Raw genomic sequence first — 25,262 nt, forward strand, 5'->3', positions numbered from 1 at the left:
CCATAACATAAAGAAGGTTAATAAACTGGACTACATTAAAATTAAGAATTTCTGTTTTAAAAAGACACTGCTAAAGTAAAAAGGCAAGGCATAGAATAAAAGAAATCTTCTCACATGCAATCAAGAAAGGGCGTGTTCCAGCAACACAGTTAAAAGTTTAGATCAATAATAAAAAGATGGATAACTCCAAATAGGAAAATGAAGAGACTAATAATTTCACAAAAGAGAATATCCAAATGTCCAATTAATGTATAAAAAAGCACTTAATATCATTAACAGTCCAGGAAATGCAAATTAAAACCAAAATATGATAGTGATATACATTCTCAAGAATGGCTATATTGGAAAAGATTGACAATACCAAGTGTCAATGATGATACAGAGCAACTAGGACTCATAATCTGCTAGGATGAATTATTAGAACCATTTGGAAAACTTTGGCAATGTCTACTAGAGATGAACACATGCAAATTCTACAGCCCAACAATTTCATCAGAACATATGTACAAAATACAGCAACTTTATTCAAGATAGCCAAAATTATAAATACTCTAAATATTCAACAATAGAACAGATAAATAACTACATCTTCAATCGATGGAACACTACACAGCAAACTACTGCTACAGACAACAAGTGAATGAATCTCACAATGATAATACTGAGCACAACAAGACAAATATAAAAGATATATAGGATATAATTTCATTTATATGCAACTCAAACAAAACTATGGTATTAGAAGTCAAAATAGTGGTTGCCTTTACAGAAGAAGTTAGTGATTGTGATGGGGGCAAGAAAGGGCCTTCTAGAATGATGGTATAATGCTTTGTTTCTTGACCCATGTGATACACATAGATTAACAGATTTTGTGATAATTCATCAAACTATGTACTTTTCTTTGTTATATATTTTATAAAAAACTAAAGGTAAGTATAAATGGCAATGTATTAAGAGAAAATAACTTTATAATTCATAAAATCCTTTATATTTTTGTCATGCTTTTTAATGAACATTTTTTAATTATAGCGCTTGTAATTTAAAGATGAAATACCAAATACTAAAACTAAACTTCAACCAACCATGCACAATAGCTGAAACAAAACAACTGTAGCTAAATGAAAGCAAAACCAAAATATTTTGACTAAATGGTAATAAATTTCATAAAAATAAAATAATTTTAGTACTTTAAGCAACTTAGTTTTTGGTGGACTGACTTGGTTCCTAAGAAAAGTAGCTTGGTTTATGAATGGACTATCCAGTACATCTTTAACATTACATAAAACAAGTATATTTATTTCTAGATTCTAATAATTTTCTTAACTTACCAAATAAATTAGTGCTGCATATGAAGCATACATTATGCTAGTTAAAGCAGTCTTTGCTGGGAAAGAAATGATTTCAAACAAAGATCCCTTCCGGACCTGAAAAATCAAGAGTTTTCTTATTAAAACAAAAAAGTTTCAATGTTGTGTTACATTTTATGATGTTATTGTAAAATGAGAATTCAAATATTTATAAACTCATCTACTTTTTTTTTTTTTTTTTTTGTCTTTTTGCCTTTTCTAGGGCCGCTCCTGCAGCATATGGAGGTTTCCAGGCTAGGGTTTTAATCAGAGCTGTAGCCACAGGCCTACACCAGAGCCACAGCAACTCGGGATCCCAGTTGCGTCTGCGACCCATACCACAGCTCACAGCAACACCAGACCCTTAACCCACTGAGCAAGGCCAGGGATCAAACCCGCAACCTCATGGTTCCTAGTTGGATTTGTTAACCACTGAGCCATGATGGGAACTCCTAAACTCACCTACTTTAGACCAGAGTTTTTACACGTTCTGAAAAATATATTGCTTTTCTCCTTTACAAAAAAATACTTCCTTTTGCTAATCAAAACCTATGACAAATCTATAAAAAATCTTGCGTTTCCAAAATCTAAATCACTTTAATTTTTTACATTTACCAGGTGTGCTCACTAGAGGGTGCTACTGCATATACTAGAAAAACAATCTCTTTGTTCAAATCCATGCAGGCATCCTTTACTAAATTATTCACCTCTTCAACTGAGCAAACAGCAATCAAAATACTGAGCATTTCCTGCAGATTAATGACCTGCTTGGAAATGTTAATCATGAGACTGCTGAAGGCCAGCATTAATCTCAGATGATCATAAGCATTCAGGAAATGCTCTGTGCTCATATCCAGCATGCATTTAGAAATGTAGAGGTTTACACCAATATAGACTGTCTCTCAGATGTTTCTAGCTTTTAGAAGGTGTCCCTATCTCAACATAACAGTATAATATATTCAGCTTAAAGGGATACTGTAATATATATTCTTGTATATTATCAAATATATATTCATATCTATATTTAAGGAAACACTATAACATATTCAGATGAAGGGAACCATACTCTTATAGGCTACCTCTGTTGCTTTGAGCTATAAGGATACGAAATGAGGACATTAGGAAAAAAATTCCCTTCCCATTCAGCAGTGAAGTGGCAGTTAGCCATGCTCCCCTCAAGGGCCAATCCACTCAGAGGTTTCAGTAACTCCCAAAAGGTTCCAGCTGTAGCTAACAAAATCATGTAAATGCACACCAATTAGAAAAAACAGAATGTATGTGTTCATTAAAAGCTACACATAACATTGAAAAACTGAAATAGTGATAGCGGAATGGCTAAGCAAATTATGCTATATCCACCCAATGGTATGCTACAGCATTTTAAAGAGTGCTTCTGAAGAATGTGTGATAATATTTTACTGAGCAGGCATTTATGTGGCACTGTGTACCAAGATTTGTTCTAAGTGCTTGTTGCTGTAGCATACTGAGTTTTTGCTTACTGCTGTCACTACTGAATGAAGAACAAAATTGCCTATCCAAATTTCCCTTCTTCACTTTTAAGTGATTTCCAGAATGTTGAAGCCAAGAATACTATCTAGCCTAGTGGCTAAGAGATGGTGGGGTGAGGAAGAGGGGCGGGGAGGGGAGTTTCCCTTCTTATTCCCCACCTTTCAGGCCATATACAAAGGTATAGGTAGGGGTAGTTTTAGCCCACTCTCTCCATAAGTCAGCCTGGAAATGTTCCCAGAGTTCCTGGCCTCTGGAAAGAGTTTCCAGGAAATGAAGCAGCTGCTGTTCTTTTCCTCTTGTTGAAAGAATCGAAAGGACAGCATGCCTTTGAATCCCGCTAACAGGCTATAAGGAGACAAACATACAAGTGGGGAGCAGGCTTTCGAAAGGAAAGCAGATACACTCCAACAAAATCTCCCAGCAAAGTCAAAGATTCATGAGTTGCTGAATACATGAACATAAGTGGGAGGTCAGTATTTGATAAACGGTAAGCCATATACAATAAAAAAAAAAAATTGGTATATGCAAGCAGGAGAAATTACTCTTTCTGTTTTACTACATCTTTTTTAGATTTTTGTCCTTCACCTAAAAGTAATTAAATTGATTAGTTTCAAAATAGATATGTATTTGATATGTTATGCTTCTGAATGGTGAATCTGTATATTGCCTAAGGGTTACTTTTATACCATTTTAATGCTTTTAAAAAATACTTGCTATTCCTGTAAAAAAAACCACCCCTGAAGAAAATACATTTGCTCCAAAATTTATGTGGCTACTACTGGCTAAGTAGCCATTTTTCCATTTTATGACTCACTTTTAATACATGTTTTTCATATTATAAACCACAGTGTTTCATTCTTGGCTTGCTACAGGAACTGTATATGTTAAAAAGTGAGGTAAATTTGGTAAATGGGAGGCTTTGTCTAGATTGTTTTGGCCTATTTCACAAATTTAATCTTAAGCTGTTGTTACAAGAATTTTACATTATTTGCATTTTCAAGTTAAAAGTATTTTGATATCAATAGTATACCCATATATTCCTTTTTTGTAGTTGGTAATATTAACAAATAAGGTTATGTGGGTATTTCAACAGTAAAAGCGTTTCAATCTTTTAAGTTTCTCCCAAATAATGTTATGTTCCACTTCCCCCACATAATTTTGACTGCCTTGTCTCATAAAAGAACTATCTATAGTCATCTTCGTTTCACTAACAAAGAAATAAATCACAAAAAAAGCAAACCATAAGCTGTTTAAAAAAATAGAGATCCACCTACAGATAACCTGAAGGTTGGAGAATTACCAGGTCCAACTTAATGTTGTCCAAAACCATCCTGACGAGGGACATCAAAGGATTTATAGGAGACACTCTGCGATTCACAAATAAGTGTTGGAAGAAGCACTGACTGCTTTTATAGATCCAGGAAAAAAAAAAAAAAAAGTGTATCCTATAAGTCTGGGAGAACTACACGATCATGTCTCGCCTAGCAAGCCACAATACTCATGAAAGACTCCTAACAGTTCAGAGTAATCCTGGGGAATACTGCTCTTGAATAAGTTCTTAATCAGGTTGTCTTATAAAAGTTCGAATGTCCAAACCTCTTGGCCAACCTGCAAAAGTATGTCTTCAAGATTCGCAGGGTTCTACTTTCTAGGAATTTTCCTTTTTTCCCAGATCTTGAATTATACCATTGATGGCAGCCCCATCAAGGAGCTACAGAATTTCCTGATACTTGTGAGGTTTACAGTTTAAACCCCACACTGGAGTCTACCTTGGAGCGCTAGGGGTTGAGGAAGAAACTTTACTTAGATAAGCCTCCGGCCTTCATCCTGAAACAGGAGAACACAAGTTCACTGGGATCCATTTAAGGCATAGGCAGTTTTAAGGCTAAGAGTTTTCTCTTCCTAGCTGTCTCTTTCCTATGCCATCCAGAGTGTCTGCACAAAGTAGAAACAGATATCTCTAATGCCATTATAAGGAAGAGTCTATCACAGGAAGAGCTCCGGGTCCTGTGGCCCTGTGTGGCCTGCCAAAGTCAACAACTATGTCTGGGAGCTGACGTGTCTTGGCTGAGGTCAGCATTCAAGTGGATTATCTAGGTCACTGCAGCCCAGAACAACTGCAAGCTTCACTAAGCCAGGCAGCTCATGAGGCTAAGCAGATGCAGCATTCTGTAAGTACTAGTGCTGGGGATACTGACAACCACCAGGAAAGTTTCAGTGTTCCCTTCCTAAGGCCACTTATAGAATGAGTGGGTATATCACAATAATCTCAGCTCTGCAGAATAGGGAAGGGTTTAAGGAGCGACCTGTTTTGGCACCCATATAGCCAGGCACAAACGAAATCTCTTTTAACAAGATAGACAGTTAAACAGGCCTGACCCCAACTGCCTGTGCTCATGTCACAAGCCACTGGAATCTCTTCAGGCTATTTGTATTGGTTGAGGCTCTGGGCAGTTCATATCCGGCACAATATCATTAAATATGCTAAAATAAACAGGACATGTTGTACAGCTGAGCATGCAACCAAAACAGCCTATTTAGATTGTCAAGGGAGCTCCTGCGGCAGCATCCATTCTCTAATTATCTTGAGAAAACCAAAACTGTATACATCATCCCAGACCACATCAAAGAACTGAAACACTATCTACTTATAGGTAGTGTCCTAATGATAATGCCCCTATATCCAAGTCCTTGAGGGAAATAATCTGCCTGACTGGCATCACCAGCTACATGGTATCCAGCAGAGTCTGAGTACAACCACTTAAGGTGTTCTAGATAGAAACACACCTTTCCATCATTCACTATCCTCAGATCAGTGATTAAGATAGAACACAAGATCTCCAACACGTACCTTCTATAGGTTAACTAGGCTGCTTACTTTCCTACATGAAGCAATGCTCTCCATGCATCCACAAAGCATATCCCCTGACACAGTAATTGCAGATTTCACTCCACACCACAAAATTCCATCCTGGCACAGGCAGCCTGACAAGTCTTAAAGGAATTCATGCTGGAATCCACTCTGGGTAAGGTGAACTCTGTGCTAAGCCACTTACCTCTCAGCACACTCTGGTATCAGAGATACATTCCATTCACAGACCAATCCACTGATGTCCATCACACCTCATCCATTACTCTGTTGTTTCTTTGATTCTCCAGGCCACTGTCTTCACTATTCATACTTATATTTCTGTCCTGAGACTTTAAGACTTGAGGTGTTGTTTTCTTCCTTGCTACAACTTAGGTTCCTCTCACATACTAACCAAGAGAAGCTTCTTCCTCACTCCTAACCCTCAAGGACGCCAGAGGCTCTGACCTGGGACTATTTCCACTTATCTCACTTCAACCATATGAAACTGCTTACATTTCCTAAACAACTCATGCTCTCTTACCTCAGTGTCTTAATATACACTGTTCTGTTCCTGGAATGATTCTCCTACTTCTTCACCTGGCTAATTTTCCTTTCCGTCAAGTCTCAGATCCAGTATCAGATTCTAGAAAGCCTACACTGCCAACTCTTAGGAATTGTATGCTCCTTGTTGATGCTTCCATAGTATACCTTGCACACTTTAATCACTATGCTCTGCTGACGAGGCTTATTTGCCTATCAACCTTACAGTCCACAGGACACCTATGACTCCCTAGCACCTACACTCATTATTTTAACAAGTCAAATTTTCAGTAAATATTTACTAAGTAAATGAAAAAGTAGAATTACACCTCATTTCCCCAAAGAAATTTAACCATCTTATAATTTGTAAAAGTATATTAAGAAGTAAAGTTGAAGGACATCTGGTTCCAGCAACATGGCAAAATGAGCTAGTGAAGAACCTTTCACATCAAAAAACAAACAAACAAAAAAAAAAAACTAGAGATTTCATATAAAATCAACCCCTGAAAATTTAATATAAAATTGAATTTATAAAACATGAAAAGAAGGAAGGAAGGAAAGAATCCACACACACCCCATATCAGGAACAAACTGGGAACTATAAGCCAAGCAGTAAGTGTGAACTAATGTCCCAGGAACTCTGGGGAGGTTACTAGACCCTGAAATAATGGCTGGGGGCTTGAATTCTAATAAAGAGACTGGATATGAGACCTGGATGTACAAGAGGTGAGGATCAGGCCTTTGCAGACTCCAAATTCAGTAAAAGGGGAACTAGAATAATTGCACCTACCAGTCCAGAAAGAAAGGAAGGAAGCTGGTCTCTACCAGGGACAGATACCTCTGGAGCAAAGGAACAGTTATACCACCAAGGCCAGAAGGTATTTCTATTTTTATTTTTATTTTTATTTATTTATTTATTTATTTATTTTGTCTTTTATCTTTATAGGGCAGCACCCGCGGCATATGGAGGTTCCCAAGCTAGGGGTCTAATCGGAGCTGTAGCCTCTGGCCTTCGCCAGAGCCACAGCAACGCGGCATCCGAGCTGTGTCTGCGACCTACACCACAGCTCACGGCCATGACAGATCCTTAACCCTGTGATCGAGGCCAGGGATCAAACCCGCAACTTCATCGTTCCTAGTCGGATTCGTTAACCACTGAGCCACGACAGGAACTCCGGTATTCCTATTTTTAAAAAATCCCTACTGAAAAAAACAACTTTCAATTAAAAACAAAACAAATGATCCACTATGAGGAGATACAATGTAGATGACAATAGTCAGGAAAATTATTTAGCATACTCTCAAAATCTCAAAGAGCAATCTTTAAAAAGATCATAAATATGTTTACAATAATTAGAGATTAAAAAAAAAACCTATAAAAGACACTTTGAAAAAAAGGTTGGAAATTTGGGGGAATACACCAAATAGAATGTCTAGAAATAATAATGTCTGAAATTTAAAATGCATTTAATAAATAAAAGCTCATACCAGATACAGCTGGAGAGACCTGGTTAACTGGAAGTGAATCAATGTATCAAAAAGAGATAAAGAAAAGGAGAGTTCCCTGGTGGCCCTAGCGTTGTCACTGCTATGGCTCAGGTTTGATCCCTGGCCCTGGAACTTCTGCACACCAGGGGCATGACCAAAAAAAGAAAAGGAAAATATGAGAAAGGTAAATGGACATAAAGAATAAAATGAGAAGGCCCAAAGTATGTTTTATAGGCATCCCAGAAGAGATTAAAGAAAATGAGAAAGAGGAAATACTGGAAGAAATAATGGCTAACAGTTTTCCAAAACTGAACAAATTATCCTCAGATTTAAGAATCATAGAGAATCCCAAGAAAATGTACCCATTCTGAAAAGCATTTTGACAAAAGCTAATAAAATGGAAGATGTGCACCCCTCATGACCAGCAATCCCTCTTATAGATGTATATCTGGAGAAATGTCTCATACTATGGACAAGGAGTCATTTACAAGAGTGTTCACTGAAGCACTGTTATGCAAAAAAATTAGAAACCAAATCATCCTTCTGTCCAATAATAGATAAAACTATGGATTATTTTTTCCTTATAATGAAATACCACAAAGAAGTTAAAATAATAAACCACAGAACCATAGCTAAATAGAGAGATAAAAAATGTTGAGTGAAAAAGGAAGCTTCAGAAGGGTAAGTACAGAATCATTTATATAAATTTTAAGTATGCATAGGATGATAGGTGCATACAAATGTAGTGAAAATATAGAAGTAAGCATGTAAATGCTTATATCAGCTTTAGGATAATGATTACCTTTGGTAGAGGAAAAAAAGGAAAGGATCAGAGCATGGTTATATTTCTTTTTATAAAACAGATATCTAAAGGCAATATGGCAAAATATTAACAGCTAAAATTTTATAAACTACCATATATATATATATAGAAATAATTTATTGATAAGAATTTTAAAAATTAAAGATTTCTGATAAACTACCATATATATATATATATATAGAAATAACTTATTGATAAGAATTTTAAAAATTAAAGCTGGGTCCTAAGATAATTAGAACAAAAGCAAAGGAGAAGAGATTTTATAGGTGTTGATTCTTAATTGACATCAAAAAAGACAGTCACAGTCAGCATACGGACTTTGAACAAGTCACTTAGTCCTTCAACCTGGTTCTTTCAGGTTCCTAGAATAAGTTATCACAACAAAGCTCTAAATTTACCTGTGAAAACTGTCAGTCAAGGCAAAAAGCAAGCATATTGTGGTTTTCAGTTCTCATTATTGGATAGAAGGAAACACAGATTCCACTGGGGAGAGAGATTATTTTTCTGTGACAGAATTTTCATGAGTATTGGGAGAAAATTCTCCATGGATGTCTTTCATTCCTGTACATTCCTTGGGCCTTCTGATCAAAGGATACAGTTGAATAGCAAACAGCTTCAGAAGCTAGAGAATATATATTCCTTTGGAGAGATTTAGAGAAATGCTGTTTCAGGCAATTCATAATTGAGTATCTGATGACTTCTGGAAATGTCAAAATCTTTGATTAAAGAGATATTCCTATGCAATGACTGTTTTGTTTCTTTTAGCCATCCATCATCCATTTTCTCATCTTCTAAAAGCAAAAATCTTTCAGGTTTTTGCAAGTCATGTCATATGGATGGGGCTCCAACCCCTACTCTAGGAGTGAAGCAGGTAATCAAGTCCTAGGCCAATGAGCACACCCTAGTTTCCTGGTTCAGAAGTAAGGCATTTTCTCATAGTGAACTTCAGGTCTTGGCCAGAAATGACAAATGACAAAGACTCATTTTTTTCTGCTGTAACTGAAGCTGGAAGCATGTAGCCCTAGAACAGCTGCAAATCATGTTGTGCCCATGAGGGGAAAGTCAGTCTAGGAATGGAGTCAACACAGAGAAAGCACAGCCAGGAGATGGAAAGAAGGAAAAAGGATCCTAAAGGCATTGTTTGAGTATCTATATCCAGCTATGCCTGAAACTTAATAAACCTGGGATTGTTCAACCACATGAATGAACACATCTCCCTTCTGACTTAACTCTCCCTTCAATAAAGGGATGCTCTGAATAAAGCCCAGACTGAAAAACCCAAAGTTCTGTGCCATAAAGTTTAGAAAAAAAGAAACTAGTCCTAAAAAAGGATGACATAATGCCATTTGCAGCAACATGGATGGAACTAGAGAATCTCATACTGAGTGAAATGAGCCAGAAAGACAAAGACAAATACCATATGATATCACTTATAACTGGAATCTAATATCCAGCACAAATGAACATCTCCTCAGAAAAGAAAATCATGGACTTGGAGAAGAGACTTGTGGCTGCCTGATGGGAGGGGGAGGGAGTGGGAGGGATCGGGAGCTTGGGCTTATCAGACACAATTTAGAATAGATTTACAAGGAGATCCTGCTGAATAGCATTGAGAACTTTGTCTAGATACTCATGTTGCAACAGAAGAAAGGGTGGGGGAAAAACTGTAATTGTAATATATACATGTAAGCATAACCTGACGCCCTTGCTGTACAGTGGGAAAATAAAAAAAAAAAAAGAAAGAAACTAGTTCTGAAAAGCTCAACAAACTATAACAGGGCCTCAATAAAACAACAAATAGCATGTAATTGGAAATAGGCCTAGAGGTTAAGAGGTCTATCAAAATGAGTTTATAGCTAAATATACTCAATATATTATGCCAAACAAAGATTATCCTGGAAAACATAACAATGTTATGGGAAAATGGGAAAAAAAAATCATGTTTAAGTTTTGTTGTAGAATTTAAGTTTGACATAAGTGGTAATCTGCATGCTCACATTTAGGTTGAACCATTTGAAACTGAGTTTCATATAGTTGAATCAAATAACAAAGGAGAAAAGGGTCTGCGTTACTTCTTTTTTCAGATTTATTTAAACCAGAGAATACACTACACTGGAAAAAGGCCCATCTAGTCATTTCTCTTAACCAACTATTTTTGTTTTACCCCTAGGATAACCAAATGTGCTACATTTCCATTTTTCCAACTTGCAGTTTCAAAATGCTTCCTAACAAGGATCTATGCAAATGAAATACTCACTTACCTGCACGTTATACAGGGGTTGCTTTGGTGTATTAACTTCCTTCAGCAGACGATGAGATATGTCCCTTAACTCTAAAAGTTTGCAAGCAAGCTGAGGCTGCAGAAGTTTGGCAACCGATTTGGAAGACCTAGATATGCTGTTTAATCCTTGAATTAATGTTCCTCGGTTGATCTTGGCTAAAGCAACAGCCATTCTGATTTTGGATGTTTTTTGCATAGGTTCTTTTTTCTGGAAAATAAGCCTTTGAAAAGTGACTGATATATGATTTTCCAGTGCATTATTTATTTTAAAAATTTTTAACTGAAATATAATTGATGTAAAATATTATGTTAGTTTCAAGTGTGTTATATAATTTGATATTTGCAAACAGTATGAAATGAATACCATAAGTCTAGTAATCATCTGTCCCCAAAGAGTTATTACAATATTATTGACATTCTTGGTATGCTATATATTGCATTCCTGTTAATTACATATTACATAATCATATATAAATTACTTATATTATAAACTGGAGATTTGTTACTTTTAACTCCTTCACCTATTTCACTCACATTGCTCCCTCCATCTATCTCCCTTACTCCCAGCAACCACCCATTTGTTTCCAGTGCATTATTAAAATCTACTTAGGTTTGGGAGTTCCCTGGTGGCCCCGCAGTTAGAACTAGGTGCTTTCACGGCTGTAGCCTGGTTCAATCCCTGGTCTGGGTACTAGGACCCCATATCAAGCTGCTGCATGCTACAGCCAAAAAAAAAAAAAAAAATTTCTACTTCAGGCAGAGACAAGTACCACATAACTTTACATCGTGCATGATACTCAGTGTCCAATAATTATCTCCTAACCTCCATACTACTCACTGATCCCACCCATGTACTTAAATCATTTTTTTTTTTGGCTGTGCCTGTGGCACCTAGAAGTTCCGGGTCAGGGATAGAAGTCACACCATAGCAGTAACCTGAGCCATAGCAGTGACAATGCCATATCCTTAACCCACTGAACCACCAAGAAACTTCTGAGCTTAAATCTTTATACAAATATATATTTTTTTCTTAGGATAAATATCCATAATTAAGTTATTAGCCTAAAGATATAAATTTTTCACATTTCTCTCTGGATTTATTTTTTACGTTGATTTTTGTTTTGTTTTTTTTTGTTTGTTTGTTTGTTTGTTTTTTGTGGGGGTTTTTTGGCCATTTCTTGGGCTGCTTCCACAGCATATGGAGGTTCCCAGGCTAGGGGTCTAATCAAAGCTGTTGCTGCCAGCCTACGCCAGAGCCAGAGCCACAGCAACTCGGGATCTGAGCCATGTCTGCAACCTACACCACAGCTCATGGCAACACCAGATCCTCAACCCATGAGCAAGGCCAGAGATCGAACCTGCAGCCTCATGGTTCCTAGTCAGATTCATTAACCACTGAGCCACAACAGGAACTCCTAAATTGATTTTTAAAGCGCACTTTCAAAAGTAAACAATTCTTATTCAAATATCCTCAAAGTTTGAACTGTTCAAACAATGTCTTATTCAAAACTGCTACAAATATTTTCCCAGCTTACTTTAAAATTTTTAATGATAAAATATAGCATATATACATAATACATAATGTACAATTTACCTGAAGGTTTTTGTTAGTTAAGGTGCAAAGCAATGATTTCAATGAACACAGACTCCTGCATCTTCCCATACACAGAAAAGTGTATTCATTAAACTTGAGATGTCTAGGTTTCTTTTTTTTTAATTGAATGATTTTTAAAATTCTACAGTGCTTTACAGTTTTCAAAAGTTTCACACTCATGACTTCATACACTCCCATAACAAATCCTTTTTTTCATTCCTTACTCCTATGTTACCTCTCCTTCCTTCCCTCTCCCCACTGGTGACCACTAGCTTGTTCTCTGTATCTGCTTGTCTGCTTCTTTATTATCTCATTCCCTAGTTTGTGGTATTTTTTTAGATTCCACATATAAATATCATCCAGTATTTGTCTTTTTCTGACTTATTTCACTTAGCATAATGGCCTCCAAGTCCATCCATGTTGCTGCAAATGGCAAAATTTCATTTTTTTATGGCTAACATTCCATTGTATATATACACAGCTTCTTTATCTATTCATCTGTTTGATGGACACTTAGGTTGCTTCCATTCCTTGGCAATTGTAAACTGCTGCTATGAACACTGGGGTGCATCCGTTCAACTTAGTGGTTTTGGTTTAACATTTTTATGTGTGTTCTTTTTGACCATAGTCATTCTGACAAGTGAGAGGTGATATCTCACTGTGGTTTTGATTTGCATTTCCCTGATCATTAGTGATGCTGAACATCTTTTCATACACCTGTTGACCATCTGCATTACTTCTTTGGAAAAATGTCTATTCAGTTATTCTGCCAATTTTTAAATCAGGTTGTTGGGTTTTTTTTAATGTTCAGTGGTATAAGCTGTTTGTATATGATGGAGAGTAACCCTTTATCAGTCAAATCATTTGCAAATATCTTCTCCACTTCAGTAGGTTTTTTGTTTTGTCAACAGTTTCCTTTACTATGCAAAAGCTTTTTAGTTTAATCAAGTCCAACTTCTATATTTTTGCTTTTGTTTCCTTTGCTTTAGGAGATATATCCAAAAAAATATTGCTTCAAGTTATGTCAAAGAATGTTCTGCCTATATTTTCCTCCAGGAGTTTCATAGTATCTGGCCTTACATCTAGGTCTTTCATCCATTTTATTTTTGTATGTGGTGCAAAAGAATGTTCTAGTTTCATTCTTTTATAAGTAGCTGTCCAGTCTTTCCAATACCACTTATTGATGAGACAATCTTTTCTTCATTGTATATTCTTGCCTCTTTTGTCATAGATTAATTGGCTATAAGTGTGTGGGTTTATTTTTGGGTTTTCTATCCTGTTCCATTTATCTGTATGTCTGTTTTTGTGCCAATATCATACTGTTTTGATTACTGTAGTTTTGTAGTATAGCCCAAAGTCAGAGAACGTGATTCCTCCAAGTCTGCTTTTTTTTCTCAAGATTGTTTGGGCTATCTGGGGTCTTTGGGTTTCCATATAAATTTTAAAATTATTTGATCGAGTCATGTGAAAAATGTCATTGGTATTTTGATAGGGATTTCACTGAATCAGTAGACTGCCTTGGGCAGTATGGTCATTTTGACAATATTGATTCTTCTAATCCAAGAACACAGTATATCTTTCTGTCTCTCTGCATTATCTTCAATTTCTTTCATTAATGTCTGACAGTTTTCTAAGTACAGATCTTTTACCTCCTTAGGTTTATTCCTATGTATTTTATTTTTTTGATGTGAGGGTAAATGGGATTGTTAATTTCCCTTTCTGATAGTCTGTTGTTAGTGTACAGAAATGCAACAGCCTTTTATATATTGATTTTGTATCCTGCAACTTTACTAAGTTCATTGATGAGATCTAGTAGTTTTCTGGTGTTGTCTTTAGGATTTTCTATTTACAGTATAATGCCATTTTCAAACAGTGACATTTTTATTTATTCCTTTTGAGCTTGGATTCCTTTTACTTCTTTTTCTTCTCTGACTGCTGTGGCTATACCTCCAAAACTATGCTGAATAAAAGTGGTGAGAGTGGACATCTTGGTATACAAAATATAGCATATATAGTAACACATAATGCACAATTTACCTTAAATTTTTAAATGTTAAATGATAGCATACATACGCAATGCATTGTCCAGTTTAAAGAAAAATAAATAAAAATCCTAATAAAACAAGCTTACAAAATTCAAAACTACTATGAGCATTCGGATGGAAAAAAAATTGTAGCATTTCTAAAACACATGGCATATAGTTCTTTCTCTGTTCTAGCAGAAAGTGAACACAAGAAAATTACTTACAATGTAGTTAGACTGCATTCCAAACAATAGACAAATATAAATTTCCATTATTAACTTAAGTAATTTTATGAGCTATTCTGGCTTTTTAGTATATAACTTGGAGGAAAGAGTTGGTTAATAACATAAATAAGCAACTTTGAATCTCTACTGAATCCAAATATATAAGTGCAAACATCTTTTAAATGGATTTTTTGGTCTACAACAAACATCATATATTTGTTTAATAGCTAACATGCTGTATATTTATTTGCAATGCCTCAGCTTTTATTCTGAAGTCATAATTTTATTAATGTGTTTTTGTCATTAAAGTTTAGCATTTGTCTTACTCGTCAGCATTTGTCACTGGAGATAACCAAAAGCCATTCTAGCTTGTCAAAGAGGATGTATTTCTGCAACGTCTGGTGTCTTGCTGTGGCTTAATTTATTAACTATACTGAAAAGGTCCCATTAGCCCACCTGTGGTCTTAAACCTCCTAGTCAACAGAACAATAAAGGATACAATCTAAGCTGTGGGCTGTTAGAGTTGCTCTAATTCCAAGCTACTTTAGAGCACAACAATCCTTACAAGCAGTTATATGGTAGGTAGAACAAGCAAAACAACACACAGGTGCAATCATTTGATATTATTATCTATGCTGGTTGCAAGCATACCTTGAAAAGAAACCACACTGTTTGCAGTATCCAAAGTTTCTGCATGTATAGATTCAATTTCTCTTGTGATCTTATGCTTTGCTGCACTGACTCTTCCTCCCAACTCCTCAAGGTGGAGCAACTAGAGTAAGTTTGGTTTTACCTCTGATTACAATTTAAAGTCATCCCTCAGCATCCTGGCATCCCAGGAAGATTTGTTAGTCCCAGGACCCCCAAGGATTCCAAAATCCATGGCTGCTTAAGTCCTTTATATTAGATGCCATAGTATTTGCACATAATGATGCATATACTATTAAATGGTATAGTATTTGCATATAATGATGCATAACTGATGCACATCCTCCCTTATACTATAAATCATCCCCAGATTACTCATCATGCCCCATACAATGTAAATGCTACGTAAATAGATGTCTGCATGTGGCAAACTTAAGTTCTGCCTTCTGGAACTTTCTGGAATTGTATTCCTAAATATTTTTAATCTGAGGTCGGCTGAATCCCTGGATACTAGGGCCAACTGTACTGTGTTTTCTCTCATTATAATTTGTAATCAGAAGGTGAGGGCTATTTTGCCAGGGAAACAGGAGTGTACAGTTCCACCTTAACTGAAACCTTGTCAAAGCAGTCATTCAGTGTTTTCATGATGCTTCATTTTTTCAGCTGCAAAACATTAACATTCTGCAGTTTCCTGCTCATTTTGTCAGTTTCTTTACAAAATCTTGGTGATCGGTATGTGTCAGCCTGGATTCACCGACTTTATACATGTATTTCTATTAACCAATCTTGATGCATTCTGCCAAACACTATACTATATTGGGCCATTCAACTTTCCCTTTTTTACAAAATTGTCTTTTTAAACTTTAATCTCTGTAGAAAAATAAGCCTATCTGTATTTGATAATCTGTTAATCAAAATGGTCCTATAAGGTTCATATAATTTGTATTGGCCAAAATACAGCATTTATTACAGACATATTAATTGTTTTAATTTTTTAATTGTTACATTTCATTAAGGTATAATTGATTTACAATGCCGTGTTAGGTTCAGGTGTACAGCAAAGTGATTTAGTTATACATATATATTATATATCTATTCTTTTTTTTTTTTTTGGTCTTTTTGCCTTTTCTAGGGCTGCTCTCAAGGCATATGGAGGTTCCCAGGCTAGGGGTCTAATTGGAGCTATAGCCGCTGGCCTATGCCAGAGCCACAGCAACTCGGGATCCAAGCCAAGTCGGCAACCTACACCACAGCTCATGGCAACACCAGATCCTTAACCTACTGAGCTAGGCCAGGGATCAAACCCACAACCTCATCGTTCCTAGTCGGATTTGTTAACCACTGCACCATGACAGGAACTCCTATCTATTCTTTTAATAAACAACATTTTTAAAAGTTCAAGTGTGCTTTGTAATAATGCTTTAATTGACCCCTAGCCCGGGAACTTCCATATGCCGCAAGTGCAGCCCTTAAAAAAAAAAAAAGTTTTCAGTAATATAATAATGTTTTAGCCCACTTTGTGTTTTCTCTCTCATTTTAGTCTCCTTGTAAGTGCATGGCTTTTTCCAACAGACTCAACCTGTTCCTAATTAATACCATCTTTGTTTGCCCTGAATGTTCAAATGGTTACAATGTGATGACTTAATTCTCTTTTAAAAAGCTTTCATTTTTTGATATTTTCCTAGATAACTGAAAGAATTATCATTCTTAACAAAATGTTTCTGACCCCATTTTTTTCCCCACCACAAAACGTGGAATAAACTTGTTCCCAAGAACATTACTGTTTTTAGGAAGAAGTGTTAGAGATCAAATCTGGGCACCAGATTGCATGTTCAGTGGTTCTTCATGGCACTGAAGAATACAAAGTTGACAACAGAGGAGAGGCTACTTACGTTACTTAAGTGTATAATGTGACTTTCTTTTTTAAAAGTCACCAGCTTATGATGATGATTCCAGCTCACTCTTACCTTCAGTCAGTTACTTTTTAAATTACCTCTAGAAGAAAAATTTTAAATAAAAGGCTTTCCCTCTTTATTCGAGGTATGAAATTTTCCTTTCTGTCCATTATCTATGCTACATGTTTTCCTACCAAACCACATGTGTAAACTTAAATGTTGAACCCAAATTAAGAAGTCTTCATTTTGTCCCTGTCTCTCTCTGTCTTTTAACTCTCTTTTGACTCTTGGCCTAAGCATCCTAGAATTGGTTGCAAAATGTGAAAATTCAGATGATTCTCTTTGGAGTTCCCACTCTGGCTCAGCACGTTAAGAACCTGGCTAGTATCCATGAGGATGCAGGTTCGACCCCTGGCCTTACTCAGTGGGTTAAGGATCCAGCATTGCCGTGAGCTGTGGTGTAGGTCGCAGATGTGGCACGGATCTGATGTGGCTGTGGCACAGGCTAGAAGCTGCAGCTCCAATTCGACCCCTAGCCTGGAACCTTCCATATGCCATAGGTACAGCCCTAAAAAAGCAAAACAAAACAAAACAAAACAAAAATCAGATGATTCTCTTTGTCATCATCATCTGAGCATATCACCAAATGTCAGAAAAGAAAGTCCAACTCCCAACCACCACCAAAAAACACCTCAGAGATAAAGGTACTTAAAGACCATTTACCAAAAGAAATTCAGCATCAGTTAATCAGAATGGTTCGAGAATCTTGCTCCAGATTTCTCTATTCTGCGTTCTTTTTTTCTTTTTTCTAGAACCACGACCATTTTTCTATCATCAGCACATTTAATGCTGAACTCCAATTTCGAGTAACATCAGCTTTTTACTACCCTACATTCATAAAACCAGCCCGTCAGCAAATCTTATTCAACTCTTTTTCTGAATAGTCCAAGAATTTGACCACTTATCCCTAGCCCCAGTACCAACATTCAGTCCATTGTATTTATATACCACCACCATCTCTTCTCCAGATTTGAAAATTAGCCCCTTCAATGGCCTCCCTGCTTCCTTCCTTGCCTACATTCATTCTGTTCTCAGCACATAAGACAATTAAAATTTAATGTCAGACCAGAGCTTGCTTTTCTGCTCCACCACTTCAGTGGTTTCCTTGTGCACTCAGTCTAAAAGCCAAAGTACATACAGTGGTCTACAAGGACCTACAAAAGTTGCTGCTTCTTTACCTTTCTGACTTTACTGCTTTTCTCTCTTCCTTTCCCTCTTTCATTATTTGTTGGACCTATTAAGTATACTCCCTTCTGAAGAACTATAAACTAACTATTCCAATTGATTCCTCGATGATACCAAAGTGTGTTCCCTCATTTCCTTCAAGTCTTAAACCAAGAATCTCTTTTCTTACTAAGACCCTCTTAGTCATCCTACCTTACCCATCAATTGTTCTCCCTATCCCTACCCCGACTTCATATCCCTTCTCTGCTGTATTTTTCTTCTCCTTGAGACCTACCATTAACATAATATGTAGTTTATTTTCCTTATTTATTTTCTACTAGACTAGGATGAAAGTTTGTTTGTTTGTTCTAGGATATAAGTTTTATGGCAGCAGCATTTTATAAACATTTGGCTCACTGATACCTATCCAGTGACTAGAACAGTGTCTGGCACATAGTAGGTGCTCTATGAATATATCTATTTTAATAAATGAATGAAAAATAGTGAAGAGGGAGTTCCCATTATGGTTCAGTGGGTTAAGAACCCAACTAGTATCCACGAGGATACAGGTTTAATACCTGGCCTTGCTCAGTGGGTTAAGGATCCAGCGTTGTTGTGAGCTGTAATGTAGAATGCAGATGCAGGTCGAATCTGGCATTGCTGTGACTGTGGCAAAGGCCAACAGCTACAGCTCCAATTCCACCCTAGACTGGGAACTGCCATATGCTACAAGTGCAGCTGACAAAAAGAAAGAAAGAAAGAGAAGGGGGGGGGAGAAGAAGGAAGAACGGAAGATATCAGAGAAACATAAGCTAATATTGAGAAATATTGGAAAATATATAGTGAATATTGAATCAGAAACCACCCAGAAAGCTTTCAGTGCACAATGTACTCTTCAACTTTCATAGTAACGATAGTGTCCCACAAGAAACAAGTTGCCAAAGACAAAAAACAAACAAACAAAACTGAACTACAGAACACTCTAGTTACAGTTACAGCTCTACTCTCATTATACTTAGGAACCCCAATACCAATAACAAGTAATTTCCAGACATCACTAGTGCATCCCCAGTGGGACTGTGATCCATAATGTTAAAAAGCCCACCCTGAAACTGTGGATTAACAGAAACTAATGACTAATATCTATTCTTGAGCTTGTTTTATAGAAGAGCAGATAAGGGAAAGGCTTGTTAAAAAAAAAAAAATTTCTAGGGAGTTACGTTTGTGGCACAGCAGAAATAAATCCGACTAGTATCCATGAGGATGCAGGTTTGATCCCTGGCCTTGCTCAGCAGTTCAGGGATCCACTGTTGCCGTGAGCTGTGGTGTAGGTCTTATAATAAAGAGCAAAAAAAAAAAAAAAAAAAAAAAAAAAAACTGTGTAATCTGCCTTCGTTGACCGAGCTCGCCTTCATTGTTCCTGCAAATTGCATACCCTCCAAGCTTCATGTAGCTTAAACAAATACAACACAAGATTCCTTTAACCACTCCTTAGAGATAACACCTCTGACATATGGGTCACCATAGTCATGGTTGTTTCAAGAACATAGAACCAGTTCAGATCACTGATCATTCAATTCAGCCCACAAAAGATGCAGTATTTGATTGTAATAGGTGTGTAATAGGTATAGGTGACTTTTTGACATCAGAGGGCCAAAAGCTCCATCCTCAGATTATGCTAACACAGCCACTTTCTAAATTTGCAATCCATGAGGGAGTATGTAACTTGGATATGCCTGAATAGAACAGACATCTCCTCATCTTTTTCCTACCTCCAAATACCTTCGCTGCACCTCCAACCACCTTATACTCTTCACCCATAAATATCCCAACCCTTGCCTTTGGGGAGGTGGATATGAGATTCGTTCTCCAATCTCCTCACGTGGCTGCCTCGTGAATAAACCCTTTTTCTGCTATAAACCTCAGTGTCTCAGCATTAGGCTTGCAAGCAAATGATTTGGTAACAGCAGCAGTTTTTGTCTCACAAATTAAAAAAAGAAAAAGCATAGAGAATTCAGAAAAATATATCTACAGATGTAAAATCCAAATCTTTGCATGGATTCTTTTTTTTTTTTTTGCATGGATTCTAATATGCTCTACCTGCAATCCCCAATTTTGTAGTATACAGTTAGGTGCAAGATAATTACAGAATAAAATATATAACCACCTTTCATAATTAAAACTCAGAGTTCCCGTTGTGGCTCAGTGGTAATGAACCCAACTAGTATCCATGAAGATTAGGGTTCGAACCCTGGCCTTGCTCAGTGGGGTAAGGATCTGGCATTGCTGCGAGCTGTGGTGCAGGTTGCAGACATGGCTCTCATCTGGCATTGCTGTGGCTGTTCCCAATCCCTAGACTGGGAACTTCCATATGCTGTGGGTGTGGCCCTAAAAAGAAAAAAAAAAAAAAAAAAAAAAAAAGAAACTAAAAAAAATTGACCTTATTTACCATAAAAGATTTCTTTCATTCAAGATCATCTGATATAAAAAATTTTTTTGTTTCTGTTTTATTTTCTTAGGGCGGCACCCACGGCATACAGAGTTCCCAGGCTAGGGGTCCAATCAGAGCTACAGATGCCTGACTATGCCACAGCCACAGCAATGCCAGATCCTAGCTGCATCTGCAACCTACACCACAGCTCACAGCAACACCACATCCTTAACTCACTGAACGAGGCTAGGGATTGGACCCAAAACATTATGGTTCCTAGTCAGATTTGTTTTCAATGCACCATGCTGAAAACTCCTAAAATTTTTAAATTCTCTAATTGTAGCATGCATCTTCTTCATCTGTTCAAATTTAAAGGTTTAATATTTTAAAGCCCTCACGTGGAAATCATTTGCAATTTGCAAGTGTAAACCTTAAAAACTTACTTTTTACTAAAAGATGTGGATACTGAGGATATTGGTGTTTGGGAGGGAGGGAGTAGAAAATACATGACCTCAGAAACCAAGACCCACCTCCAGGAAAAAAAAAAAAAAATTAACTTTTCCCAGCTCCAGAAAACAAAACAAAACAAACAAAAAAAAAACTGTCCTTCAAAATCTTTTGCCATGAAGAACCATTTAACAATCATTATTCTGGATATATCCCTCTGTAAAAATTCTACCATCACTCCCTTAAAATCTTTTTTCTTTTTTTGCTCCAGGTCAGCAACATGGTCTTTCCTAAATAAATAAGTGCCTAAATTTTAAAAAGTTTAAATACTAATCACAAAATTTAGAGTTTAAAATACAACCTAATAATAAAGTTCTCTAGGTATTCTTAAAACCATTCTTTTCTGTATGTTTGGGAACTATGCACCATGCTAGAAATAACAAAATCTGTAGCATTTATAATCTGACCTTTAAAAATAATCTAGTTAGGGAGTTCCCGTCATGGCTCAGTGGTTAACGAATCCGACTAGGAACCATGGGGTTGTGGGTTCGGTCCCTGCCCTTGCTCAGTGGGTTAACGATCCAGCAATGCCATGAGCTGTGGTGTAGGTTGCAGACGCGGCTCGGATCCCGAGTTGCTGTGGCTCTGGCATAGGCCGGTGGCTACAGCTCCGATTAGACCCCTAGCCTGGGAATCTCCATATGCCCTAGGAGCAGCCCAAAGAAATAGCAAAAAGAATAAATAAATAAATAAAAATAAAAATAATCTAGTTAATAAAGGAGTATTAGCATTGTTTTCTGGATAATTTATTTTTTGAGGAGCAAGAAACTTTAATATGTTACAATATCCTCTAACTACTTAGGCTTGCTGCCAATCTCAGCAACACATTCTTCAAAGCAAATGTTGAAAAAAGAACAATACATGTGCTTTGAAAATGAAAAATAAAGTAATTTTAACTATGGTTATCTTCTTCTCTGGAGTGGGGTATAGATCTTATAAGTAAATGACTTCAGTGAGTTGAAAATAGGAACTTAGAGTTCTTTGGGGATCAAAATATTAATCTATTGCACCATAAAGCTAACTTTTTGCTCTAGTGATAATGAGGCTGTGCAGAGGGTAGTTGCAACTTTTTTTTAATTATTATTACTCAAATGGCAACTTCTTTAATTAAATAAAATGCAGTTTTCTAATGTTGGCAATGGTGGGAGAATCACAACTTGGAAGAGGCGATAGGCTTTCCAGGCCTAGGCTTCCTGAGGTTTTCTCAGTAATTACTGCCACTACTGTGCTGGCCCTATTTTACATCCTAGACCAAGCATGATCACCTGCCCATCTCTCTCCTTAATACTTCAGAGTATAGCCAAGAAAAGTCTCTAATGTTTCAAAAGAATTAATACCAAGACTAAGGGAATACAAAAAGGAGAAGTAATTAGACACTAAGACTAAGATATGGAATTATAAAATCCTGTTTGCCCTCCCAAGCTTTTAAGACTTATCCTATTCCTACTTAGCCAACCATCATCTAGATGCCATCTGACCACTAATGTGCATCCAGATCCTTACACTCTAGTACCACCTCTTCCCAAGACTGATACCATTTATTCAAATGTTCTTGACATTCTGAAAACATGCTATGTTGTTTATTTATTTATTTTTTGGTATGACAGTGCTTTCTTTGGAATATTCTTCCTGTTCCTACCCACTTAGCTTATCCCTTTCTTCACCTAGAAAACTCCTATCATCCCTTAAGACTCAGTTTAAGGATCTTTTTTCCTTAAAAAAAAAAAAAAAACACTTTCTCTGACTATCCTATGTAGAGTCATTCCTTCCTCTAAATTACATATGCCTCTCACCATATTCCATTGCAATTACTTATTACAGCCCTGTCTCCATTTGATTAAGCTCCATGACGGAAGGAACCCTGTTGTGTTTATGTCTGTATTCCTCCATGCAGGTCCCAGGCAAAGTATTTATTAAATTTCTAATGCCTAATGAATGGTTAAAGGCAGCTCAAATATCTCTCCTTTGGAATGAAATACACAGACTTTGTGATTACTACGTTACTCACAGAGCCTTTTTGTTTACTTCCATGGTTTTGCTATGTTCTTCATGTTGACATGGCCAAAAGTCTGATTTCTGGATAAGCAGGTTGTTACCGTACCTTGTAACTTACAACGTATTCTATTCCAACTGTGGCCAAAATGACTGAAACAACACTTTTCCATTACGAGTTGTGTATTTTTGAGTATATCAGGTTACATGAGTCCCCTAAACAAGAGGTTACTTTTTCCTAACTAAATGTCTTTGCCATTCTCTATGTATCTCCTTTCACTCCCAACATTTTTCTAAAACCCTTTTTGGAACAGACATTTAAAACCTATACAATCCCTAGCCTGGGAACCTCCATATGCAGCAGGAGAGGCCCAAGAAATAGCAAAAAAAAAAAAAGATAAAACCTATACATATACACTTTGTTTAAATTCATATCACTATTTTCTTTCCACAATAAACATTCTTTCCATTGTTGTAATTTATTATCAATTATTTTTTGCTGACTTAATTTACATAAATTTTAAAGTATATCTAGTATTTTTCTGATTTTACAATAAGGAAATCTTAAGTAAACTACATTATAATTGTGTATTGGAGCTAGATTTCCAATCTAATAGTAGTGACTGTCCTTAAACTTAATTTATCTACCTCACGCTCTTGTCCACAATCTTTCTGCTTTCCAAAGACCCCTCCCAGTGGATAAAAGTTGAAATGTGTTTTTCTGAGGTAAAAGTAATGTCTTCCTAAGATTCAAGTACTGATCTCAAAATCATGAATTAAATAATTGGTATGATATTAAAATATACTTTTAATAATCCTTTTCAAAGTTATAAAATCACATTACCTGATTAGACTGTGATAATCTTAGGATGGTAGGGAATTCATCTTTAAATTCATCTAAAAGGTCCATGATTACTTTCTGGATCCCCTCAACTAAGACAAAAAGAAGTTAAGGGATTAAAAAAAAATCTTAACTAAAAATCAACTAATCATAATTTAAAAGAACATGGAACAATGGATCCACCTTGGGGATTTAATTCCCAGTTTCCCATAACCACATCCATAACCCCTTTACAAGACAATGGTGCATACTTCTTCCAGAGAAGTTCTTCAACACCTGCCCACATATCCACCCAACAGGTTTGATTGGCATGATGAACTCTTGCTTGAGTTCCTTGTGTGCAGCAAGCTTGCAGGCCTGGGCACTGCTTGTCCTACCCTACCATTAGTGAGGGATGAGGGCAGCCTTCCCCTCAGGAAAGGAGGCAAGGACAGAACCTGTAGCTCACTGCCAGAATTCTTTGTTACTGCACAATGGGGGCTCTGAGAACTTGTTTCAGAATCCTCTGAAATCACTCTGGCAGTGAGAGGAGGAAGAGTGTGTTTGGATGCACAAGGAGAGGAGAAAGGGGACTGAAAAATGAACCACACTAAGGAGATCTGCAATTTGAATTGAATTTTGTCCCAATTTCTGCAGTGATACTTCAATTATTGGATCACCTGAGAACAAAGCTCCCTTGGAAAAATGTCAGCATCTGCTTTTAAAAAAATGCTTCATATTTGACGCCAAGTGGAAAAGAAATACCAGCAGTTAATTCAGAAAGACTTTTGAACAGATTGTTTTTCCTTTACCCAAACAAGGATCACTAGGTCAGGCCCAGGAAAAAAATCTCAAAATCTTTGCTTTGCCTCCTTTAAAAGCTCAACCTTTTTTTCTTCTTCATCTTTGTCCATTCTCGTACTCTCCCACTTTTTTGTTTTGTTTTACTTCATTTTTCTCCCACTTCAAATGATCATTATTTCCCCTTTACCAAAATTGGGAAGAACTGTGTATCATCCAGACTTGACTGACTACCTGGTTATATTTCAGTGTGGATGAGGTGAG

At 36.6% G+C, this 25,262-nt stretch overlaps 1 protein-coding gene across 1 annotated transcript in view; it reads right to left on the reverse strand.

The window, feature by feature from the left end:
• SPATA9 (spermatogenesis associated 9) overlaps positions 1-24,530 on the reverse strand; it is a 30,046-nt gene extending 5,516 nt beyond the window's left edge. The window contains exons 1-4 of the mRNA NM_001177924.1: positions 24,470-24,530; positions 24,222-24,310; positions 10,819-11,046; positions 1,329-1,424 (exon numbers count right to left, since the gene is read on the reverse strand). Of these exons, the coding sequence (NP_001171395.1) occupies positions 1,329-1,424; positions 10,819-11,046; positions 24,222-24,310; positions 24,470-24,530 (474 nt within the window). The remainder of the gene's footprint in view (positions 1-1,328; positions 1,425-10,818; positions 11,047-24,221; positions 24,311-24,469) is intronic.

This window comes from Sus scrofa, chromosome 2 (genome assembly GCF_000003025.6).
Source record: "Sus scrofa isolate TJ Tabasco breed Duroc chromosome 2, Sscrofa11.1, whole genome shotgun sequence".
NCBI lineage: Eukaryota > Metazoa > Chordata > Mammalia > Artiodactyla > Suidae > Sus > Sus scrofa.